This window comes from Erinaceus europaeus, chromosome 7, assembly GCF_950295315.1.
Source record: "Erinaceus europaeus chromosome 7, mEriEur2.1, whole genome shotgun sequence".
In the NCBI taxonomy this organism is placed as follows: Eukaryota; Metazoa; Chordata; class Mammalia; order Eulipotyphla; family Erinaceidae; genus Erinaceus; species Erinaceus europaeus.
In genome coordinates, this window is record NC_080168.1 from 12487910 (window position 1) to 12510065 (window position 22156).

The following is a 22156-nucleotide window of genomic DNA, read 5'->3' on the forward strand; positions in this document are numbered from 1 at the left end:
GCCCGCTGCACTACAGCCCGACTCCCGCCCTTGTTGTTTTATTGTTGTAGTTATTATTGATGTTGTTGTTGGATAGGACAGAAAGAAATGGAGAGAGGAAGGAAAGACAGAGAGGGGGAGAGAAAGACAGACACCTGCAGAACTGCTTCACCGCTTGTGAAGTGACTCCCCTGCAGGTGGGGAACCAGGGGGTTGAACCGGGATCCTTATGCGGGTCCTTGCGCTTAGCGCCACCTGTGCTTAACCCGCTGTGCTTAACCGCCCAACTCCCTCAAAAGATCATTTCTACTGAATACTTATTAGGATATCAGCTATGAGAAAAAATGAAAACCAAGGGTCAGGTGGTGGTGCACCTAGTTAAGCACATAAACTACAGTGCACAAGGACAAAAGTTCAAGCCCTTGGTCCCCACCTGCAGGGGAAATCTTCAAAAGTCGTAAAGTAGAGCTTCAAGTGTCTCTCTCCCTCTCTATCACCCCTCCCCTCTCAATTTCTCTTTGTCTCTACACTAATAACTAAAGAAAAAAACAGAAAAATGAAAACCAGAAAACAACAGAGGTTGACAATAAGTGGAGAAATTGGAGTCCTCCTGTACAGATGCCTGGAATGGAAAATGCATCTGCCATGAAAAATAGTTTGGCATTTCCTCAAAAAAGATTAAACCTAGAAGGTCAGGGGCAAAGGGAGATAACAAGATGCTTATGCAAAAAGACTCTTATCCCTGAGGCCCCAAAGTCTCAATTCCCAACACAGGGTAGTGCTCTGGTAAAACAAACCACTCAGCAAAGAGAAGGTTGTATTTTTTTTTTTTTTGAGTAAAGATAAATATAAGAGAAAGAACCAGACATCTGGAGTCTGGTGGTAGCGCAGCGGGTTAAGCGCATGTGGCCCAAAGCACAAGGACCAGCATAAGGATCCCGGTTCGAGCCCCCCGGATCCCCACCTGCAGGGGAGTTGCTTCACAAGCAGTGAAGCAGGTCTGCAGGTGTCAATCTTTCTCTCCCCCTCTCTGTCTTCCCCATCTCTCTCCATTTCTCTCTGTCCTATCTAACAATGATGACATCAATAACAACAACAACAATAATAACTACAACAACAATAAAAAGACAACAATGGCAACAAAAGGGAAAATAAATTAAAAAAAAAAAAAAAGAACCAGACATCCATCTGGTACATGGTACATGTGCTGCTGGGGGTTGACCTCATGCTTGAGAGTCCAATGCATCATCCACACACTATGCCACCTCCCAGACCATAAGAAGGCTACTTTCTCAGTTCAGTCTAATAAACTGTTTGTTTTTTTGTTTGTTCGTTTATTTTGTTTTACATTTCAGAAATTTTCAGTTTTATTCAGGAAAACTGGGAACTCCTACATGTTGGAATACATGTGAAGAGAGAGAGATGTAGTCTGATAAACTGTTAACATCATACTCTCCATGTTCAGCGGGGAAGCAATTACAGAAGCCAGACCTCCCACCTTCTGCAACCCACAATGACCCTGGGTCCATGCTCCCAGAGGGACAGAGAATGGGAAAGCTATCAGGGGAGGGGAGGGGATATGGAGATTGGGTGGTGGGAATTGTATGGAGTTGTATCCCTTCTACCCTATGGTTTTGTTAATTTATCCTTTCTTAAATAAAAAATAAATTAAAAAAACAAAACAAAACATTATACTCAGTGGTTGAAAGACTGCCAGGTTCAATCCCCAGCATCACCTATGTTAGTATTCTGGCTCTCTGCTCTCTCTTAAATGATTTTTTTTTTTTTTTAACCAGAGCACTGCTCAGTTCTGGTTTATGGTGTTGTGGGGGATTGAACCTAGGACTTAGGGGCCTCTGGCATAACCATTGATGCTATCTACCCCCACCCTCTCTCTTAAATGTTCTATTTATTTTAGTTATAGAGATACACAAATACAGACACTCAGTAAGACCAGAGCACTGCTCAGCTCTGGTTTATGGTGGTGTGGGGGATTGAACCTAGGACTTAGGGGCCTCTGGCATAACCATTGATGCTATCTACCCCCACCCTCTCTCTTAAATGTTCTATTTATTTTAGTTATAGAGATACACAAATACAGACACTCAGTAAGACCAGAGCACTGCTCAGCTCTGGTTTATGGTGGTGTGGGGGATTGAACCTAGGACTTAGGGGCCTCTGGCATAACCATTGATGCTATCTACCCCCACCCTCTCTCTTAAATGTTCTATTTATTTTAGTTATAGAGATACATAAATACAGACACTCAGTAAGACCAGAGCACTGCTCAGCTCTGGTTTATGGTGGTGTGGGGGATTGAACCTAGGACTTAGGGGCCTCTGGCATAACCATTGATGCTATCTACCCCCACCCTCTCTCTTAAATGTTCTATTTATTTTAGTTATAGAGATACACAAATACAGATACTCAGTAAGACCAGAGCACTGCTCAGCTCTGGTTTATGGTGTTGTGGGGGATTGAACCTAGGACTTAGGGGCCTCTGGCATAACCATTGATGCTATCTACCCCCACCCTCTCTCTTAAATGTTCTATTTATTTTAGTTATAGAGATACACAAATACAGACACTCAGTAAGACCAGAGCACTGCTCAGCTCTGGTTTATGGTGCTGGGGCGATTGCACCTGGGACTTTGGAGTCTCTGCTATGTCCCTCTCTTTCTTTTGGCAGTGCAGAGAGAGATTACAGAGACTACAGCACCAAAGCTTCCTTCAGTGCCATGGGATGGGCTCAAACCTGGGTTATGCACATAGACAAATCAGCTTACTATCCACATGGGATATTATATTTCACTGGCCCGTCCTTTTGTTTTCCAAACACAAGTTAGCATACTAACTATTATACAAAGACAGTTCCTCGTAAGTATTAACTTCCTCTATCCCCGTCAACACAGCTCAGCCTATCTCCAGGGTCATGTCCCCTTGTGGTCTTGATTTGGAGCAGATTTCTAGCATGGCAGTTAAGTATTGCCCTAATCATGTGGTGCTGTGGCTGGTGTGAATGCACCCCTACCCCGAAACTGGTGCTCCTCAAGCCCTCCCCCCCTCCCCAAGATCCTTCTCTCTGAAGGGAGGTAGCTGTGACCAGAAATGACCAGCAGATGACAGCACCTGCTTGTGACCCTGCCTTGGGTATTATTATTTTTTTTCTTTCCTCCAGGATTATTGCTGGGGCTTGGTGCCTGCACTACAAATCCACTGCTCCTGGAGGCCATTTTTCCCATTTTGTGTTGCCCTTCTTGTTGCATTTGTTGTAGTTGTTATTGTTGTCATAACTGTTGTTGGATAGGACAGAGAGAAATGGAGAGAGGAGTGGAAGAGAGGAGGAGAGAAAGATAAACACTTGCAGACCTGCTTCACCGCTTGCGAAGCAACCCCCCTGTAGGTGGGGAGCCCAGGGTTCGAACAGGGATCCTTAAACTGGCCCTTGCGCTTTGCGCCATGTGCACTTAATCTGCTGCGCTACTGCCAGCTCCCTTCTCTCTCTTTTAAAAAATGTTTTATTTATTCACTTATTGGATAGATGCACACAGAAACTCAGATAGAAGAGAGAGAGAGAGAGATCTGCAGCACTGCTTCACCACTTGTGAAGCTTCCTCCCTGTAGTTGGGGAATGGGGACTTGAACCTGGGTCCTTGTGCACTGCAAAGTATATATGCTAAACCGGTGCATCACTGCCCAGCCTTCTGGGAATCCATTCCAGCCATTCCAGCCAGACCCTAAAACCTCAGTGCTATCTTGGGTACCTTCACTCTCAGTTGCATGTGAGGGTTGGGAGGGTGCTTCCTGGTTGTGGGGACAGACTCCTACATCTCTGCTCCATCCTTGTGCTTTGCGCCACGTGCACTTAACCGCTGTGCTACCGCCCGACTCCCACATTTTTTTTCAAGATCTATGTATTTACCTGGCTCGAATATTCTTTTTTTGCCTTGATATATATTTTTTCTCAAGGTTATTACTGGGGCTCGATGTGCCAGCAGTACAAATCCACTGACCCCAATCGCCACTTTTTCCGCTTTATTGGATAGGACAAAGAGAAACTGAGAGGGGAAAAAGAAAGACAGACACTTGCAGACCTGCTTCACTGCTTGTGAAGCGACCCCCCTGCAGGTGGGGAGTCAGGGACTTTAACTGGGATCCTTGTGCTTGTCCTTGGGCTTCATACCATGTGTGCTTAACCTGGTACGTCACCACCTGATCCCCTGGCTCCAATGTTTTCATTTGAGAATACTATCAGAAGTGTGATCATAAAGTAATGGAACTAATTTTAAATTATGAGTATATTTAGGAGGAATCTGAAGACAGATTCTCATGTCTGAGGCTACAAGGTCCCTACTACCACCATAAACCAGAGCTGAATAGTGTTCTGGAACAGAAAAAAAGTAGGGGGGGTTAAATAGCATAATGGATATGCAAAGAAACTTTCATGCTTGAAGTTCCAAAGTACCAGGGCCAGTCCCCCACACCACCATAAGCCAGAGCTGAGCAGTGCTCAGGTAAATAAAGAACAGAATATGGGATTCAGGTGGCAGTGCAGCAGGTTAAGCGCACATAGTGCAAAGCACAAGGACCGGCCTAAGGATCCCATTTCGAGGTCCTCTTGCAGGAGAGTTGCTTCACAAGCGGTGAAGCAAGTCTGCAGGTGTCTATCTTTCTCTCCCCCTCTCTGTCTTCCCTTCCTCTCTCCATTTCATTTTTTAATAACTTTTCTATTCTTTAAAAAATATTCATGTATTTATTCCCTTCTAGTTGCCCTTGTTTATTGTAGTCATTGTTGTTGTTACTGATGTCATCATTGTTGGATAGGACAGAGAGAAATGGAAAGAGGAGGGGAAGACAGAAAGGGGGAGAGAAAGATAGACTCCTGCAGACCTGCTTCACCACTTGTGAAGCAAGCATGGGGAGCCAGGGGCTCCAACCAGAATCCTTATGCAGGTCCTTGCACTTTGCGCCACCTGCGATTAACCTCCTGCGATTAACCTGCTGCACTACCGCCCGACTCCCTCCTCTCTCCATTTCTCTCTGTCCTATCCAACAATGACATCAATAACAACAATAAAAACAACAAGGGTAACAAAAGGGAATAAATAAATACTTTAAAAAAGACTGCTTCAAATAAAGAATAGAACAGGTGAGGGGTCTGGTGGTGGCACACCTGGTTGAACACACATAAGGTCCCAGCCTCGAGCCCTGGGACCCCACCTGCATGGGGAAAGCTTTGCAAGTGGTGAAGCAGTGCTCTAGGTGTCTCTGTCTCTCTCCCTAACTCCCCCTACCTTCTTGATTTCTGGCTATCTCTATTCAATAAATAAAGATAATTTTTAAAAAAAGTGCTATGAGAAAAATGAAACCCCCCCTCAAAAAAAAAAAAACAGTTTGAAGAGGTACAGAAACTGAAGTCCTTGGGTTGGGGAGACAGCATAATGGTTATGCAAAAAGACTTTCATGCCTGAGGCAACAAAGGTGCCAGGTTCAATCCCTAGTGCCACCATAAACCAGAGCTGAGCAGTTCTCATTTATAAATAAATATAAAAATAAAATGAAAAGAAATTGAAGTCCTCCTGTACTATTCCTGGGAAGGTGCCATGAGAAATAGTTTGGAGTTTACTCAAAAGATTAAAACTAGGAGGCCAAGGGCAGGAGTGACAGCATAGTGAATATACAAAAGATTTTCATGCTTGAGATTTTGAGGTCCCAAGTTCAATCCCCAGCAACAGCATAAGCCAGAGCCAAGTACTGCTCTGGTCTTCCTCTCTTTGTCTTTCTATCTCTCTCATGGAAATATAATAAATAGGGGCCGGGTGGTGGCACACCTAGTTGAGCACACATATTACAATGCAAGGACCTGGGTTCAAGTCCCCAGTCTCCACCTGCAGGGGGAAGGCTTCACAAGTGGTGAAGCAGTGCTGCAGGTGTCTCTCTGTCTCTTCCCCTCTCTAGCCCTCCTTGAGTTCTTTTTTTCTTTTTTAAGATTTATTTATTTTTAAGTATTTTATTTTTGAGAGAGACACAGAGAAAGACACAGAGAGAAATACTAGAGCACTGCACAGCTCTGGCTTTTGGTGGTGCGGGATTGAACCTGGGACTTCAGAGCCTCAGGCATGAGAGTCTCTTTGCATAATCATTATGCTATCTACCCCCACCCCATCTCAATTTCTGTCTCTATCCAATAAATAAAAAAACCTAAATATAATAATTTTAATAAATATTTTTAAAAGAAAAATATTCTATTAATCTTTTAGAAAATAAATGAATTCGTGGTCTGGGAGGTGGCGCAGAGAATAAAGCATTGGACTCTCAAACATGAGGTCCTGAGTTCAATCCCCAGCAGCACATGTACCAGAGTGATGTCTGGTTCTTCCTTTCCTCCTTTCTCCTAAGTAAGTAGAATCTCTAAATAAAGTAAATAAATAAATTCCATTCCTCCTGCTCAGATGGAAGCACACAGGTCTCTAAGTGTGAAGAAAATCAGCATCTGCAATACAAGTGAGAAGCTTTTTAGCAGACAGTCACCTCCCATTCCCCGCAGGCTGGGCTCCCCAACAGCAGAGCCTGGCTTCTTTCTTTCTTTTTAATATTTTATTATTTATTTATTTATTCCCTTTTGTTGCCCTTGTTATTTTATTGTTGTAGTTATTGTTGTTATTGATGTTGGATAGGACAGAGAGAAATAGAGGAGAGGAAGACAGGAGGAGAGAAAGACACCTGCAGACCTGCTTCACCGCCTGTGAAGCAACTCCCCTGCCGGTGGGGAGCCGGGGGCTCGAACCGGGATCCTAACTCCGGTCCTTGAGCTCTGAGCCACGTGCTCTTAACCAGCAGCGCCTGGTTTCCAACCCCCAGAACCTGGTTTCCAACGCGCCCTCAGGGCCCCGCCCACCGCGGCCCGCCCTCCTAGTTTAGGAACGCGCAGCCGCACTAACGCACAGGCAGGGCTGGACTCCTCGCGCCAAAGAAAACCGGTCTGGAAGAGGGGGAGGGTCATTGCCTTTGACCAATCAGAGCCCGCGCCGCCTCTGGGCCAATCACGACCTATAATCTAGGGTACGCACCTGGGGGAGAGGCCTGGAGGCTGGCCCGCCACATTGCGCCTGCGCGCGTTCCGCGGCCATTTTGATCCCTGCTGCTGGTTGGTCGCCATGTGCTTCTGCTGGACCAGGTGGCGCGGTGTAACCTGCAGGCACCCTGGCTTGAGCAGGTGTAGGGACGGGCTCTCGAAGTTTGGAGACCGGGGTCCCTCCTGCAGGGCCAGAGGAGAAAGTAAACTGCGCTTGTCAAAAACGGCCGGGCGGTAGCGCAGTGGGTTAAGCGCACGTGGCACAAAGCGCAGGGACCGGCGTAAGGATCCCGGTTCGAGCCCCCGGCTCCCCATCTGCAGGGGAGTGATTCACAAGCGGTGAAGCAGGTCTGCGGGTGTCTGTCTTTCTCTCCCCTTCTCTGTCTTCCCCTCCTCTCTCCGTTTCTCTCTGTCCTATCCAACAACAACGACATCCATAATAACCAACAATAAAACAAGGGCACCGCCCGACTCCCTTTATATAATTATTTATTTACTTGTTTGTTTTGTTTTGCTTCCAGGGTCATTGCTGGGGCTTGGTGCCTGCACTATGAATCCACTGCTCCTGGAGGCCATTTTTGTTGCCCTTGTTGTTATTGCTATTGTTGTTGGATAGGGCAAAGAGAAATTGGGAGGAGGAGAGATAGACACCTGCAGACCCGTTTCACCACCTGTGAAGCGACCCCCCTCCAGATGGGGAGCTGGGGACTTGATCCGGGACCCTTACTCAAGTTGCACTATGTGCGCTTAACCCGGCCCCTAGTTATTTGATTAGAGCACAGCTCAGCTCTGGCTTATGGTGGTTTTGGGGACTGAACCATAGCCCTTTGGTGCCTCAGCCATGAAAGTCTATTTGCAGAATCATACTGTCTCCCCTCTGGGCTTCCTCAGTGCTGCCATCCATGGTGCTCCCATGGGGTGCAGGGTTCCAACACAAGGCTTTCTACACGGCCAGGCATGCGCTTTCCTTGCTGAGCTATCTCCCAGCCCCAGGGCTCTAGCTTTTTTTAAAAAAAATATTTATTTATTCCCTTTTGTTGCCCTCGTTTTATCATTGTAGTAACTATTGTTATTGATGTTGTCATTGTTGGATAGGACAGAAGAGAAATAGAGAGAGGACAGGAAGACGGGGAGAGAAAGATAAGATACCTGTAGACCTGCTTCACCGCCTATGAAGCGACCGCCCTGCAGGTACTCAGGAGTCGGGGGCTCGAACCAAGATCCTTTTTTTTTGCTTAAATTTTTAAAAAATGGTAACAAAAAAAAACAAAAAAGAGAGAGTGAGAGAGAAGGAGAGATACAAAGAGATGACTATAATCCTGCTTCTCCCTTCAAAAAACTTTCCCCCTGAGGTGGGAACTGGGGGCCTCAAACCTGGGTCCTTGTGCACTGTAGCATGTGTGCTCAACAGGTGTGCCACCACCAGGTACTCACCATTATTTTTTATTAGTGATTTTAATATCGATTTACAAAATTATAAGATAATAGGTGTATAAAAAAATTTTTTTAAATTTTTAATGTTGACTGTCATGCCTGAGGATTCAAAATCCCAGGTTCAATCCCTTGCACCAGCATAAACCAGAGCTGATCAGTGCTCTGGTAAAAATAAAATTAAAAAAAAAAATTAATGTTTTATTTATTATTATATAGAGACAGAGGGAAATTAAGAGAAGATAGAGAGATGAGAGACACCTGCAGCCCTACTTCACCACTCGTGAAGCTTTCCTCCTGCAGGTGGGGACCAGGGGTTTGAACCTGGATCTTTGCGCACTATAATGTGTGCACTTAACCAAGTGCGCCACCACCTGGCCCCCAAAGCAGGTCCTTGTGCTTCATGCCATGTGTGTTTAAACCGCTACACTACCACCTGACCCCCAGCTTTTCTCTTTTTTTTTTTTAAGATTTTATTTATTCATGAGAAATGATAGGGGGAGAGAGAGAAAGAACCAGACATCACTCTGGTACATGTGCTGTCAGGGATTGAACTCAGGAGCTCATGCTTTAGAGTCCAATGCTTTATCCACTGCGCCATCTCCTAGACCACTGCTTTTCTCTTTTTTTTCTCTAAGACAGTCTTTTTCCTTTTTATTTATTTTTTTATTATTTTTTTAACCAGAGCACTGTTCAGCTCTGGCTTATGGTGGTGTGGGGGATTGAACCTGGGACTTTGCATGAGAGTCTGTTTGCATAACCATTATGCTATCTACCCACCAAGACAGTCTTTTTTAAAAAAATATTTATTCCCTTTTTGCTGCCCTTGTTGTAGTTGTTATTGTTGTTGATGTCATCGTTGTTGGATAGGACAGAAAAATGGAGAGAAGAGAGGAAGAGGGGGAGAGAAAAACAGACACCCGCAGACCTGCTTCACCACTTGTGAAGTGACTCCCCTGCAGGTGAGGAGCTGGGGGCTGGAACTGGGATCCCTACGCCGGTCCTTGTGCTTTGTGCCAAGTGTGCTTAACCCTCTGTGCTACCCCCCCCCCCCCCCCCCCCGGTCTCCCGCTTTTCTCTTTTTAAGAAAGGTTTATATAAGGGACTGGGCTGTGGTGCACCTGGCCGAGTGCTTGTTAGCATGCACAAGTACCCGTGTCTGGGCCTCTGCTCGCCCACTGCAGGAGGACACTTCACGAGCAGTGAAGCAGCATTGCAAGTGTTTAACTTTTATCCTCTCTCACCTCCCCCTTCCCTCTCAATTTTTATCTCTAATAAATGATAAATTATTTAAAAATCAAGTATTAAAAAGATTTATTAATGAGAGAGGAAAGAGAGAACCAGAGCTTCCCCCTGGCACATACACTGCCAGGGATTGAACTTGGGACCTCATGCTTTCAAGTCCAGCACTTCATCCATTGTGCCAGCTCCTGGGTCAGCTTTTTTCTTCTTTTCTTTTTTTCTGGGCCTGGCGTCTCACTCATGCAGTTTCACCATTATGGGACTGACCTTGTCATTCATGTAGAGAACTGGAGAGACATTACAGCACTAGAGCTTCCTTTAGTGCTGTGGTGTCTTCCCCCATGGTGCTGGGGTTTGAACCCAGGCATGTGCAGTACCCATTGAGCTCTCCGGCCTGTCAGTTCCTAAGCTGAAATGGGGACAAGTTAGGCAGATAGTACTTTTGCAGGGTCGGGGTGGGGATGCAGGTCCTGTGGCCCCTCCAGCATCCCTGGGCCCCCTCCCCACTTCCCAGGTCCGAGGGGGCCCATCTGCTGCTGCCCCTCGGGGCCCCCGTCCTCAGGCAGCAGCTGCAGCCGGCTGACCGGGCCGCCCAGGTCGCCCAGGGTGCTGCCCGTGGTGGCCCGGCTGAGGCTGTGCGAGCCGCGGGGGCGCCGGCGCCGGCACCTGCTGCCCAGGCCCAGGGCCTCCTGGAAGGTCTCGCGGAAGCGGGTGGACATGAGGCTGTAGAGCACGGGGTTGGCGGCCGAGCTGAGGTAGAAGAAGACGCCCGAGACGACATGCACGTACTGGTAGGCCAGCTGCAGCGCGTCGGTCCAGCGCGCCACGAAGCTCCACATGAGGCGGTCCACGTGGAACGGGGCCCAGCACACGGCGAACACCACGACCAGCACGACTGGGGGCAGAGGGCGGCTCGGGCCTGGCCGGGGTCCCACCCTGCTCCCTCTCCTGCTGCCCACGCCCCCTGCAACTTTCTGGAAGTCGCTCCCATCGGGAGAGACAGCTGTCGCGGCTGTCACCTGGGGCACTGGCAAATGGATGCCGGGGCTGACTCTGCCACCACCAGATGGGGGTGGGTGAGGAAGCGCCCCACCTGCTGGCCCCAGGTGGGCTTCAAGAGGCTGGAAGGGGCTCTGAGCGCCCCTGGTCCCCACCTGCGAGTAGAAAGCTTCACTAGTGGTGAAGCAGAGCTGCAGGTGTCTCTCTGTCCCTCTCTATCTCCCTCTCCCCTGTCAATTTCTCTCTGTCTTTATCCAATAATAAATAAAAATTTAAAAAATAAAAGGAGCTGGGCAGTGGCACACCTGGTTAAATACACACCTTACCATGTGCAAGGACCTTGGTCCAAGCCCCAGGTCCCTAACTACACAGGGGAAGCTCCACAAGCAGTGAAGCAGGGCTACAGGTTTCTGTGCCTCTGTCTCCCTCTCCCCTCCCGATTTCTGTCTCTGCTCAACAAATGAACAAGTAATATATATTTAATTATATGTATATATATTTTTAATTTTTCTTTGCCTCCAGGGTTATCGCTGGGGCTCGGTGCCTGCACTACAAATCCACTGCTCCTGGAGACCATTTTTCCCATTTTTTTTTCCAAAGATTTTATTTATGAGAAAGATAGGAGGAGAGAGAAAGGACCAGACACCACTCTGGCACATGGGCTGCTTGGGATGAAACTTGGGACCTCATGCTTGAGAGTCTAAAGCTTTATCACTCCGCCACCTCTCCCGGACCACATTTTCCCCGTTTTCTTGCCCTTGTTGTTGCACTTGTAGTTGTTGTTGTCATAACTGTTGTTGGATAGAGCAGAGAAATGGAGAGAGACAGGAGGAGAAGACAGGAGAGAGAAAAGGAGAATACAGGAGGAGAGAAAGATAAACACCTGCAGACCTGCTTCACCGCTTGGGGGGAGCTGGGGGCTCGAACCGGGATCCTTACGCCAGTCCTTGCGCTTTGCGCCATGTGTGCTTAGCCTGCTGCACTACCACCCAGCTCCCATTTAATTATATTTTTATGAATTTATTATTGGCTAGAGACAGAGAAATTAAGAAGTGAGGAGGAGGTAGAGAGGGAAAGAGAGAGACACCTGCAGCCCTGCTTTACCACTTTACCATCCTGCTTTCCCCCCTAAAAGGGGACCAGAGGGCTGAATCTGGGTTCTTGCACACTGTAATGTGTGCACCTAGCCACAGGTGCTCCACTGCTGAACCTGGGTTCTTGCACACTGTAATGTGTGCACCTAGCCACAGGTGCTCCACTGCAGTAACAATTTTTTAAATAAATGTTTTATTATTGTATAGAGACAGAGAAACTGAGAGGGGAAGATTATATATAGAGAAAGAAACAGAGAGACACCTGCAACCCTGCTTCACCACTCATGAAGCTTTCCCCCTGCAGGTGGGGACCAGGGGCTTGAACCTGGATCCTTGCTCACTGTAATGTGCGCACTTAACTAAGTGTGCCACCACCTGGCCCCAATAACATAATTTTTATTTTATTTATTTAACCAGAGCACTGCTCAGCTCTGGCTTAGGGTTATGTTGGAGATTGAACCTGGGACTTTGGAGACTCAGGCATGAGAGTCTTTTTGTATAACCATACATAATTTTTAAAATTTATTACTGGATAGAGAGAAAGATAAATTGAGGGGAGGAGGAGATAGAGAGGTAGAGAGAAGCACCTGCAGCCCTGCTTCACCGCTTGTGAAGTTTACCCCATGCAGGTGGGGACCAGAGGCTTGAACTTGGGTCCTTGCACACAGTTATGTGAGCATTTAACCAAGTGTGTGCCACTGCCTGGCCTTTTTTTTTTTTTTTTTGCCTCCAAGGTTATCACCATGGCTCAGAGCCTGCACTATGAATCCACTGCTCCTAGAGGCCATTTCTCCCATTTTGTTGCCCTTGTTGTTATTGCTGTTGTTTTGGATAGGACAGAGAAAAATGGAGAGAGGAGGGGAAGATGGACACCTGCAGACCTGCTTCACCGCCTGTGAAGCGACTCCCCTGCAGGTGGGGAGCCGGGGTTCAAACCGGGATCCTTACGCCGGTCTTCATGCTTTGTGCCATGTGGGCTTAACCCGCTGCGCTACCGCTCAGCTCCCAATCACATAATTTTTATATAATAAAAATAACAAGAGGGGGCCGGTGGTGGTGGTGCACACAGTTGTGTGTACACCTTACTACGCACAAGAACCTGGGTTCAAGCCCCCAGCTGGGGAGTTTCCGAAGTGGTGGAGCAGGGCCGCAGGCGTCTCTGTCCCCTCCTGCTTTTCTAGGGCCGGGAGTTGACTCAGCAGGAGGGGCCCAGGGTTCAAACCCAGGCCACCCACTGTTCTGGAGCTCTGACCTTCCTCTGTCGTGAAAGTGAAGGATCTTAAAATAAAACAACAAGGGCAACAAGAGGGAAAATACATTAAAGTAAGTGTCAGGAGGTGAGCTTGCAGGCATGGGGTCCTGAGCTGGATCCCCAGTACTGCATGTGGTAAAGTGATGCGTTCTCAATCTCTCTCTTAAACCTCTTTTATTTTTATTATCTTTATCTATTGGATAGAGACAGCCAGAAATCGAGAGGATAGGGGGAGATAGGGAGAAAGAAAGACATCTGCAGACCTGCTTCATCATCTTCAAAGCTTTTCTCCTGCAGGTGGGGACAAACAGGCTCAAACTCAAGTCCTTGCCCATTGTAAGGTGCACTCAACCCGGTACACCGCCACCTGCCCACCCCACCCCCCCTTTCCTCTCTCTTCTTAAATAAATGGTTCAGGCCTCAGTAACATTTGAGCTTCAGCCCATCTGGGTGTGGCCCAGCCTAGCCCTCAACTTTCAGCTCACACATCCACCCCATTCTCCCAAGCTCTGCACTCAGCCCTGGACACACAGGCTGGAGGAGCCCCTCTGTGTGTGCTGTGGCCTCGTAAACTTTTCACTTTTACAAAGGGAGGGAGACAGAGAGAAGCGAGACATCAGGACTGCCCTGCCATCATGGAGGTTCCCTTGGTGCTGGGATGCTCTGACCAAGGCCTCACTCGTGACAGGTGGTGTGCTCTACCAGGTGTTACCTCTGCAGCCCTGGTGAGCCTGTTTTAGACAGAAGCACCTGTGGTCCCTATGGAGGGACAGGAAGGACTCATCGCCCAGTTTCCCCAGCACCTTGCTGCCCCCAGCCGCCACCCTCTGGCTCTGGGTGGGGGAGGCAGGGCCATGCCCGAAGTCCATCACTCAGAATCTTTTCTGGGGACTGAGGAAAGAGCAGCTCCCCAGGGGAGGGGAGCCCAGTGACCATCAGGCCTCCTGGCTGGCTATGGAGCAGGAGGGGAGGGCAGAGCCCACATGCTGCCCCTGGGCTTCGACCTGCACCAGCGCTAGCGTCGCCTCAGCTGTGCTGCCATGCACTGCTGCTGCTGTCTGATGTTCTTTTCATTCTGGATGGAGACAGAAAAATGAAGTGGGAAGAGGTAGGTAGGTAGGTAGAGAGAGAGAGAGAGAGAGAGAGATACACAGCCCTGCTTCACCACTTGTGAAACTCCATCCCACCCTGCAGGTGGGGACAGGAGGCTTCAACCCAGGTCCCCATACATGGTAATGTGTGCACTCAACTGGCTATTGTCTGATGTTCTTCTTTTTTTTTTTTTTTTAATATTTGTTTATTCCCTTTTGTTGCCCTTGTTTTATTGTTGTAGTTTTTATTGATGTCGTTGGATAGGACAGAGAGAAATCGAAAGAGGAGGGGAAGACAAGGGCAGAGAAAGATAGACCTGCAGACCTGCTTCACCGCTTGTGAAGCGACTCCCCTGCAGGTGGGGAGCCGCCGGGGCTTGAACCGGGATCCTTGTGCTGGTCCTTGCGCTTCCCTCCACGTGTGCTTAACCCGCTGCACTACCCTACCTGACTCCCTTGTCTGATGTTCTTATAACACTTTAAAAAAAATTATTCCTGGGCTGGAGAGACAACATAATGGTTATGTAAGAGGCTTTTATTCCCAAGGCTCTGAAGTCCCAGGTTCAATCCCCAGCACCACCATAAACCAGAGCTGAGCAGTGCTCTGAAAATAATTACGTGTGTGTGTGTGTGTGTGTGTGTGTGTGTGTGTATCCTTAATCTTATGAGTCAGAGACAGAGATGAAGGTACCATTTCAGGGGCCGAGTGGTGGCGCACCTGGTTGAGCGCACATATTACAATGCCCAAGGACCCGGGTTTGAGCCCCCGGTCTCCACCTGCAGGGGGAAAGCTTCATGAGTTATGAAGCAAGGCTATAGATGTCTCTCTGTCTCTGTCTCTATCACCTCCTTCCCTCTTGATTTCTGGCTGTCTCCAATAAATAAAGTTAATAAAAATTTTTTTTTTAAAAAAGTACAATTTCATACAGATCCTGGAAAAGGATGACAGAAGACCTCATGAGAGTTGTACTGTTACGTGGAAAACTGAGAACTGTTATGCATGTACAAACTATTGTACTTACTGTCAAATGTAAAACATTAATTCCCCCAAAAAAGGAAAAAAAATTAAAAAGTACCATTTTACTCTAGCACATGTGGTGCCTGGACTAGAACCCTGGGTCACACACGTGCAAGTCATGTGCCATCATCCCTAGCAGCTTCCCTGACCCAACTTACCTTTTTTTTTTATTTTACCCCACCAGAACACTGCTCAAGTCTGGTTTATAGTCATGCTGAGGATTGAATCTGGGACTGGAGCCTCAGGCATGAAAATATTTTTGCAGAACCACAATGCTGTTTCCTCAGCCCCCCACCCCACCCAATTTCTTACCCTACATACTTAGAAGGAGAGAGAATCCAGGCAGCCTCCCCCATCCATGGGGTGCCCTTAGTGCTGACCAGGGACCTCTAGGCTATCTGCTGGTCCGGTTGCTACTATTATTTGTTTGCCAGAGCCCTGCTCAGCTCTGGCTTATGGTGGTGTGGGAGACTGAACCTGAGACCTCAGAGCCTGGGGCATGAGAGTCTATTGCATAACCATTATGCTGCCATCCCTGCCTGCTATTATTATTTTTTTCTATTATTACTTTCAAATATATATTTTTTAATATTTTTGATATTTATTCCCTTTTGTTGCCCTTTTTGTTTTTTATTGTAGTTGTTGTTGGATAGGACAGAGAGAAATGGAGAGAGGAAGGGAAGACAGAGAGGGAGAGAGAAAGACACCTGCAGACCTGCTTCACCACTTGTGAAGCGACTCCCCTGCAGGTGGGGAGCCGGGGGCTCGAACAGGGATTCTTAATGCCGGTCCTTGCGTTTTGCACCACCTGCGCTTAAACCCGTTGTGCTACCACCCAACTCCCTACTTTTAAATACTTATTTTTACCAGAATGCTGCTCAGCTCTGGCTTATGGTGGTGCTGGGGATTGAACCTGGGAATTTTGGTGCCTCAGGCTAGAAAGTTACTTGCATAACCATTATTCTGTCTTTCCAGCCCTGTTATTACTAGGCTTGGGAGGGGCAAGGGAAGCTTTATGTAGGTGCAGTGTCACCACTGTAGGTTGAGTTTTTCAGGTCAAGAGACAGAGAGAATAGACAACACACATAGAAGATTCCCCCTGGGCTTTGGCCCTGCTGCACACTAGGTTGGTGGCTGGAACCAGTGCTTCGAGGTCTGGATGGCAAGGCAGGTGGTTATGCAAAAAAGACTTCCATGGGGTTGGGGCCAGGCTGTGGTGCACTGGGTTGAACTCACATGTTTCAGTGCTCAAGGACCCTTGTTCAAGTTCCTGGTCCCCACCTTCAGGGTGAGAAGCTTTGCAAGTGGTGAAGAAATACGGTAGGTATCTTATCTATCTAGTCATCTATTTATCTATCCATCTATTTTTTAAAAGATTTTATTTATTTATTCAGGAGAAATCATAGAGAAAGAACCAGACATCACTCTGGTACATGTACTGCTGGGGATTGAATTTAGGACCTGATACTTGAGAGTCCAACACTTTATCCACTGTGCCACCTCCTGGACCACTCTACCCATCTATGTATCTGTTCATTTCATATATATATACATATCTCATGCCTGAGACTCCAACGTCTTAGGTTCAATGCCTGGCACCACCATAAGCCAGAAATGAATAGTGCTGTGGTTGTAAATCAATAAAATAAAAAACTGTGTGTGTTGCCACAGATTGAGCCCAGGACTTCAAACATGCAAAAAACACGGGCTCTAACTCTGAGTTACACCCTTGGACCTTGATAACTTCAGCAAAGGGACCCCCCACATTTCTCTTGTGCACCAGGCCCCATAATGTACTTATCTGATCAAGGGAGGAGTTGTTACCCTCTGTGGTGTGAGTGTCTCTGTGGGTCATCTCCAAGCGTGTGCAGGCAGATGAAAGAGTCACACACACACACACACACACACACACACTGTGCATACACACACACACACACACACACACTGCATACACACACACACACTGCACACACACACACGCTGTGCACACACACACACACACACACACACGCTGTGCACACACGGTGTGCATACACACACACACGCTGTGCACACACACACACACACACACGCTGTGCATGCACACACAGACGTTGTCACTCCAAGCCCCACACTCATGCCCAGACACCCCCTGCCCCAGCTCCTAGAAGCGCAGCCAGAGCCTGGCACTTACACAGCATCTTGGTCACCTGCGTTCGACCCCGGTCTTGCAGCCTCTGCAGCCTTTGGGTCTCCCGGGCCCGAGCCCCGCCCTTGGCCTTGGGCAGGAGCAGCAGCCTCTCGCGGCGCAGGCGCAGCCCGATGAGCAGGTAGAGGACGCTGATGGTGGCCATGGGCAGGCAGAAGAAGAGCAGCGTGGTCACCTGCACCACCAGGTTGTAGAGCTGCCGCGGGCGCACCAGCGCGCAGGTGGTGGAGTCGGGCACGGCGCCGCGGCAGGGCAGCTCCAGCGGGCGCAGGCCGTGCAGGCTGGCGTTGGGCAGCGCGCAGAGCAGCGCCAGTGCCCACAGCGCCCCCAGCACGCGGCGCACGCGGGCGCGGGTGCCCAGGCGGCGGGCCCGCAGCGGCTGCAGCACCGCCACGAAGCGCTCGGCGCTGAGCGCCGTCACGTTGAGCACCGAGGCCAGGCACACCGTCTCGAAGAGCAGCGTGCGGAAGAAGCAGCCGCCGGCGCCCAGCGCGAACGGGTAGTTGCACCACAGCTCGTAGAGCTCCAGGGGCAGCCCGAGCAGCAGCACCAGCAGGTCGGACACGGCCAGGCTGAAGAGGTACAGGTTGGTGGGCGTGCGCATGGCCGGGTGGCGCAGGATCACCGCGCACGTCAGCCCGTTGCCCACTGTGCCCACCGCGCCCACCAGCAGGTACACGGCGCAGATGGGCGCGAACAGGTCGCTCCGCTGGGGGCCCAGGTACTTGAGCCTCAGCTCCTCGTCCGTCAGGTTCAGGTCCCCCGGGTGGAAGCCCTCCGGGGCCTCGCTCAAGTTGCAGGCTGCCGGGCTCCCCGCTCGCCCCAGGAACGGGTTACCAGCCAGGGTGGAGCAGTTGTGGCAGAGGGAAGCCTGGAGGAAGGAGAGAGATGCCCCGGAGGTCACCAGGGACCCGTGCTGCCCGCACTGTACCCAAGCCGGGGCCCGCGGGTGCTGAGAAAGGAAAGACCTCGGTGATTATGCTGAGCCAAGCAAGTAAAGAGTTGAAAGACAATTAACTGCCTGGTGGTTTCACTCATATGTGGAATCTAGAGATTTGATATACATGAACTGGAAAATACACACACACACACACACACACACACACACACACACACACACACAGAAAAGCTGTTTCTAAGACTTTTGAGAAATATGGTGGTTATCTTTGGAAGGTGGAAGGGTGGGGACAAAGAACTTTGATGGTGGATGTGGTGTGGAACCAGAGAGTCTCTGTCACCTTACAATCTTATAGCCCACTAGTAATCATATGAAAAATAAAGAAAAGAAAAATCCGGGAGTCTGGCTGTAGCGCAGAGGGTTAAGCGCACGTGGTGCGAAGCACAAGGACCAGCATAAGGATCCTGGTTTGAGCCCCTGGTTTTCCACCTGCAGGGGGTCGCTTTGCAAGCGGTGAAGCAGGTCTGCAGGTGTCTGTCTTTCTCTCCCCCTCTCTGTCTTCCCCTCCTCTCTCGATTTCTCTCTGTCCTATCCAACAACAGCAACAACAACAACAACAATAATCACAACAATGATGGAACAACAGTGCAACAAAAGGGGAAAAAATGGTCTCCAGGAGCAGTGGATTCGTGGTGCAGGCACCGAGCCCCAGCAATAACCCTGGGGGCAAAAAAGAAAAAGAAAAGAGAAGAAAAGAAAAATCTTCAGTCATCCAAGAAGTGAAATAGCCCATCCTATAGCTTGGGAGGTAGTGTCATAAGGCTTGTGTTGTCTCCTCCTCACTCTCTTTCCAATAAATAAATAAATCTTAAATGAATAGCAGTCCAGCAGGTGGTGCAGTGGGTAAAGTGCTGGACTCTCAGACATGAGGATCCAGGTTTGATTCCTGGTATCACATATGCCAGAGTGATGTTCTAGGTCTCTTTGCTCTCCCAGGTGCTGAAGTGGGCATACTTTATACCCTGGGTGCTGCCAGTTCTGGGCTTCCCTCTTTTATCTAGCTCCAGTCCTCAATCTCTCTTTATTTTTTATTTAAAAAATATATTTATTTATTTATTTATTTATTAGCGACAGAAATTTAGAGGGGGAGGAACAGAGAGAGGGAAAGAGACAGAGAAAGACACCTGCAGCCCTGCTTCACCACTTGTGAAGCTTCCCCACACTGCAGGTGGGGACCAGGGGTTTGAACCTGGGTCTTTGTGCACTGTAAAGTATGCTCTTAACCAGGTGTGCCACCACCAGCCCCCTTCTCTCTCATTACTTTAGAGAGGGAAGAGCATTAATCAGTTCTGGCATAGCCCCGGGACCTCAGGCATGTAAATCTGCTCTGCTGCTGAGCTGGGTCTGAGCCCCCAGGGTCTCAGTGCCAGTGCATAGGATGCAAAGGTTAGGGACTGGGGTTGGAGAGTTACGGGGAGTCACACAGATCTGCCTGAGTCGTATGTTGGTGTGCCAAGCTCAACTGTGACCTCCCTTGTGCATGCCTCAGTCTCCCCACCCCACCCTGTGAGTTTGCGTTCAGAGAGCTGATCTGTTCATCCTGCAAAGGCTAAGTGAGAGAGCCACGTGTGCCTGGCACAGTCCCAGCACTGGTTCTGCCCAGCCCAGCTCCCCACGACCCACAGGCAAAGGGAAAGCGGGCACGGTTGAGCAGAGGTTGGGTTGGGTTTGACTGGGCAAGTGGCTTGTAGGAAAGTCAAAGTCAAAGATTGCCCCCCACCCTCAAGTCCCAGGTCATCCCTCCTGGCCCCTCTCCCTGCTCTGCTGTTTCACCTCTCCATCCCCTTTCCTCCAAGCCTTTTTTTTTTTTTTTTTTTTTTTAACCAGAGCACTGTTCAGCTTTGATGATTGGGGGATTCAACCTTAGGCATGAAAGTCTCTTTGCATAACCATTATGCTATCTATTCCCACCCTCTTTTTCATTAAAACAAATAGTGATTGGAGCCTGGTGGTGGTGCACCAGGTTGAGTGTACACATTACCGTGTGTCAGCACCCAGATTCAAGACCCCCCCCAACTACTATGGGAGATGACACATTGGATAAAACATCGAACTCTCAAGCTTGAGGTCCCGAGTTTAATCCCCGGTAGCACATGCAGCAGAGTGATGTCTGGTTCTTTTTTTCTATCGTTATAATTCTTCATGAATAAATAAATATTTAAAAAATATAAAGACCCCCCCACTTCCAACCTGCAGGGTGGGGCACTTCACGAGGTGTCTCTCTTTCTCCCCTTTCAATGTCTCTCTGTCCTATCAAATATAGTAGAAAATAGTGAGTCAAATTAAAAAAAAATCTTAGGGAGTCGGGCGGTAGCGCAGCGGGTTAAGCGCAGGTGGCGCAAAGCACAAGGACCAGAGGAAGGATCCTGGTTTGAGCCCCTGGCTCCCCACCTGCAGGGGAGTCGCTTCACAGGCGGTGAAGCAGGTCTGCAGGTGTCTGTCTTTCACTCCCCCTCTCTGTCTTCCCCTCCTCTCTCCATTTCTCTCTGTCCTATCCAACAACGATGACATCAGTAATAACTACAATAGAACAACAAGGACAACAAAAGGGAATAAATAAATAAATAAATTAATTAATTAAAAAAAAAATCTTAAAAAAAAAAGTGGTCCGGGAGGTGGCTCAGTGGTAAAGCTTTGGACTCTCAAGCATGAGGTCCCAAGTTCGATCCCTGGCAGCACATGTGCGTGCCAGAGTAATGTCTGGTTCTTTCTCTCTCCTCCTATATTTCTCATAAATAAAATTTTAAAATCTTTAAAAAAAAAAGAAATAGTCAATAGTGGTTTACAAGATTCGAAGATTGCAAGGGTACAGCTCTACACTGCACCCGCCGCCACATTCCGTGCTCCCCTCGGCTCTGGCTTATGGCGCGGCCAGGGATCCACTCAGGGACCCTCGAGCCCTCTCCTGTAAGCACCCACCAGCTCACCCTGCCCGCCCAGGCCCTTGGCGCCCAGCATCTTCCAGCCCCACCCCGGCTGCTCTCCCCCTGCCTGCTCCGCAGTCTCCCCCGGCGTCACCCCGGTCACTCCTGGGTGGCTCCCCAATCGTGCCCCAGGGCCTTAGGGGTCCTAGCATCCAGGCATATTTTCATGCATTCAGACCCTCCCGCGTGCCCCCCAACCCAGCTGGAGCCGAGACTAGCCGGAGCCCGGGGATGAGCCGGCCCGGGTTCGAAGGAGGCCGGCACAGAGACAGAAATAACCCGGGAGGACGCGAGTCCCCGGGGAGGTGGCGCTTGGACGGGGAGGTCGGGTCCTTGCTCCTTAGCCCCGCGCAGCGCCCGCTCCCGCGCGCCCCGTCCAGCGCCCCGAGACCTACCATGCGGTCCCCGGCCGGCGACACCCGCGCCCGAGCCCCGCAGAGCGCAGGTCTGGCGCCCTGGGACCCCGCGACCCGCACACACACGCCCCGGGAGCCCAGGACCGACTGGCGGCTTTCCAGCCGCTCTCAGCCCGCCCCGTCGTCGCCCCGCCCGCCCGCAGCGGGGCAGCGCTCCCCCTCCCCGCGCGGCGGGCCGCTGCACCCAGAACCTCCCTAACTCGGGAACCCCACTACCCTCCCGGACCTTCCAGAAGCATCCCCGCACCCAGGAGCCTCAAACCCGAGGCTTAGAGAGAGGAAGTCAGCGTTACCTGGGGTCACAGCTGCCCCGCCCAGGGGAGTGCCTACCTTTAGCAGCACCCCATATGAGAGTGTCCCCCAACCCCTGTCCCACCACACCTCAGGTTCACCTCCAGGCTCACCTGCTCCTCAAAATCCCCCCCCCCCCCGTGTGGTCCGGGAGGTGGCGCAGTGGATAAAGCACTGGACTCTCAAACATGAGGCCCT

At 49.6% G+C, this 22156-nt stretch overlaps 1 protein-coding gene across 2 annotated transcripts; it reads right to left on the reverse strand.

The window, feature by feature from the left end:
- Positions 1–9603: 9603 nt before the first annotated feature.
- On the reverse strand, positions 9604–21782 carry NMUR1 (neuromedin U receptor 1). Of its 2 annotated transcripts, none has more exons than XM_060193772.1 (4): positions 21730–21780; positions 21647–21698; positions 17355–18240; positions 9604–10622 (listed from the first exon to the last, which is right to left on the reverse strand). In XM_060193772.1, exons 2-4 carry the CDS (start codon positions 21647–21649, stop codon positions 10153–10155), a joined length of 1359 nt encoding a protein of 452 aa, XP_060049755.1. In that variant the 5' UTR covers positions 21650–21698; positions 21730–21780; the 3' UTR covers positions 9604–10152. The 2 variants fall into 2 exon arrangements, with proteins under 2 accessions (XP_060049755.1, XP_060049754.1); XM_060193771.1 differs by having other exon boundaries at positions 9607–10622; positions 17355–18321; positions 21730–21782.
- Between the last annotated feature and the right edge of the window lie 374 nt (positions 21783–22156).

Bases quoted from the DNA above. Each gene is read 5' to 3' on its own strand.
- NMUR1 (XM_060193771.1), bottom strand. The intron at 10,623-17,354 runs GTAAGTGCCAGG...CTCTGCCCCCAG, and splicing joins GCAGGTGACCAAGATGCTGT to TCGTGCTGGTCGTGGTGTTC.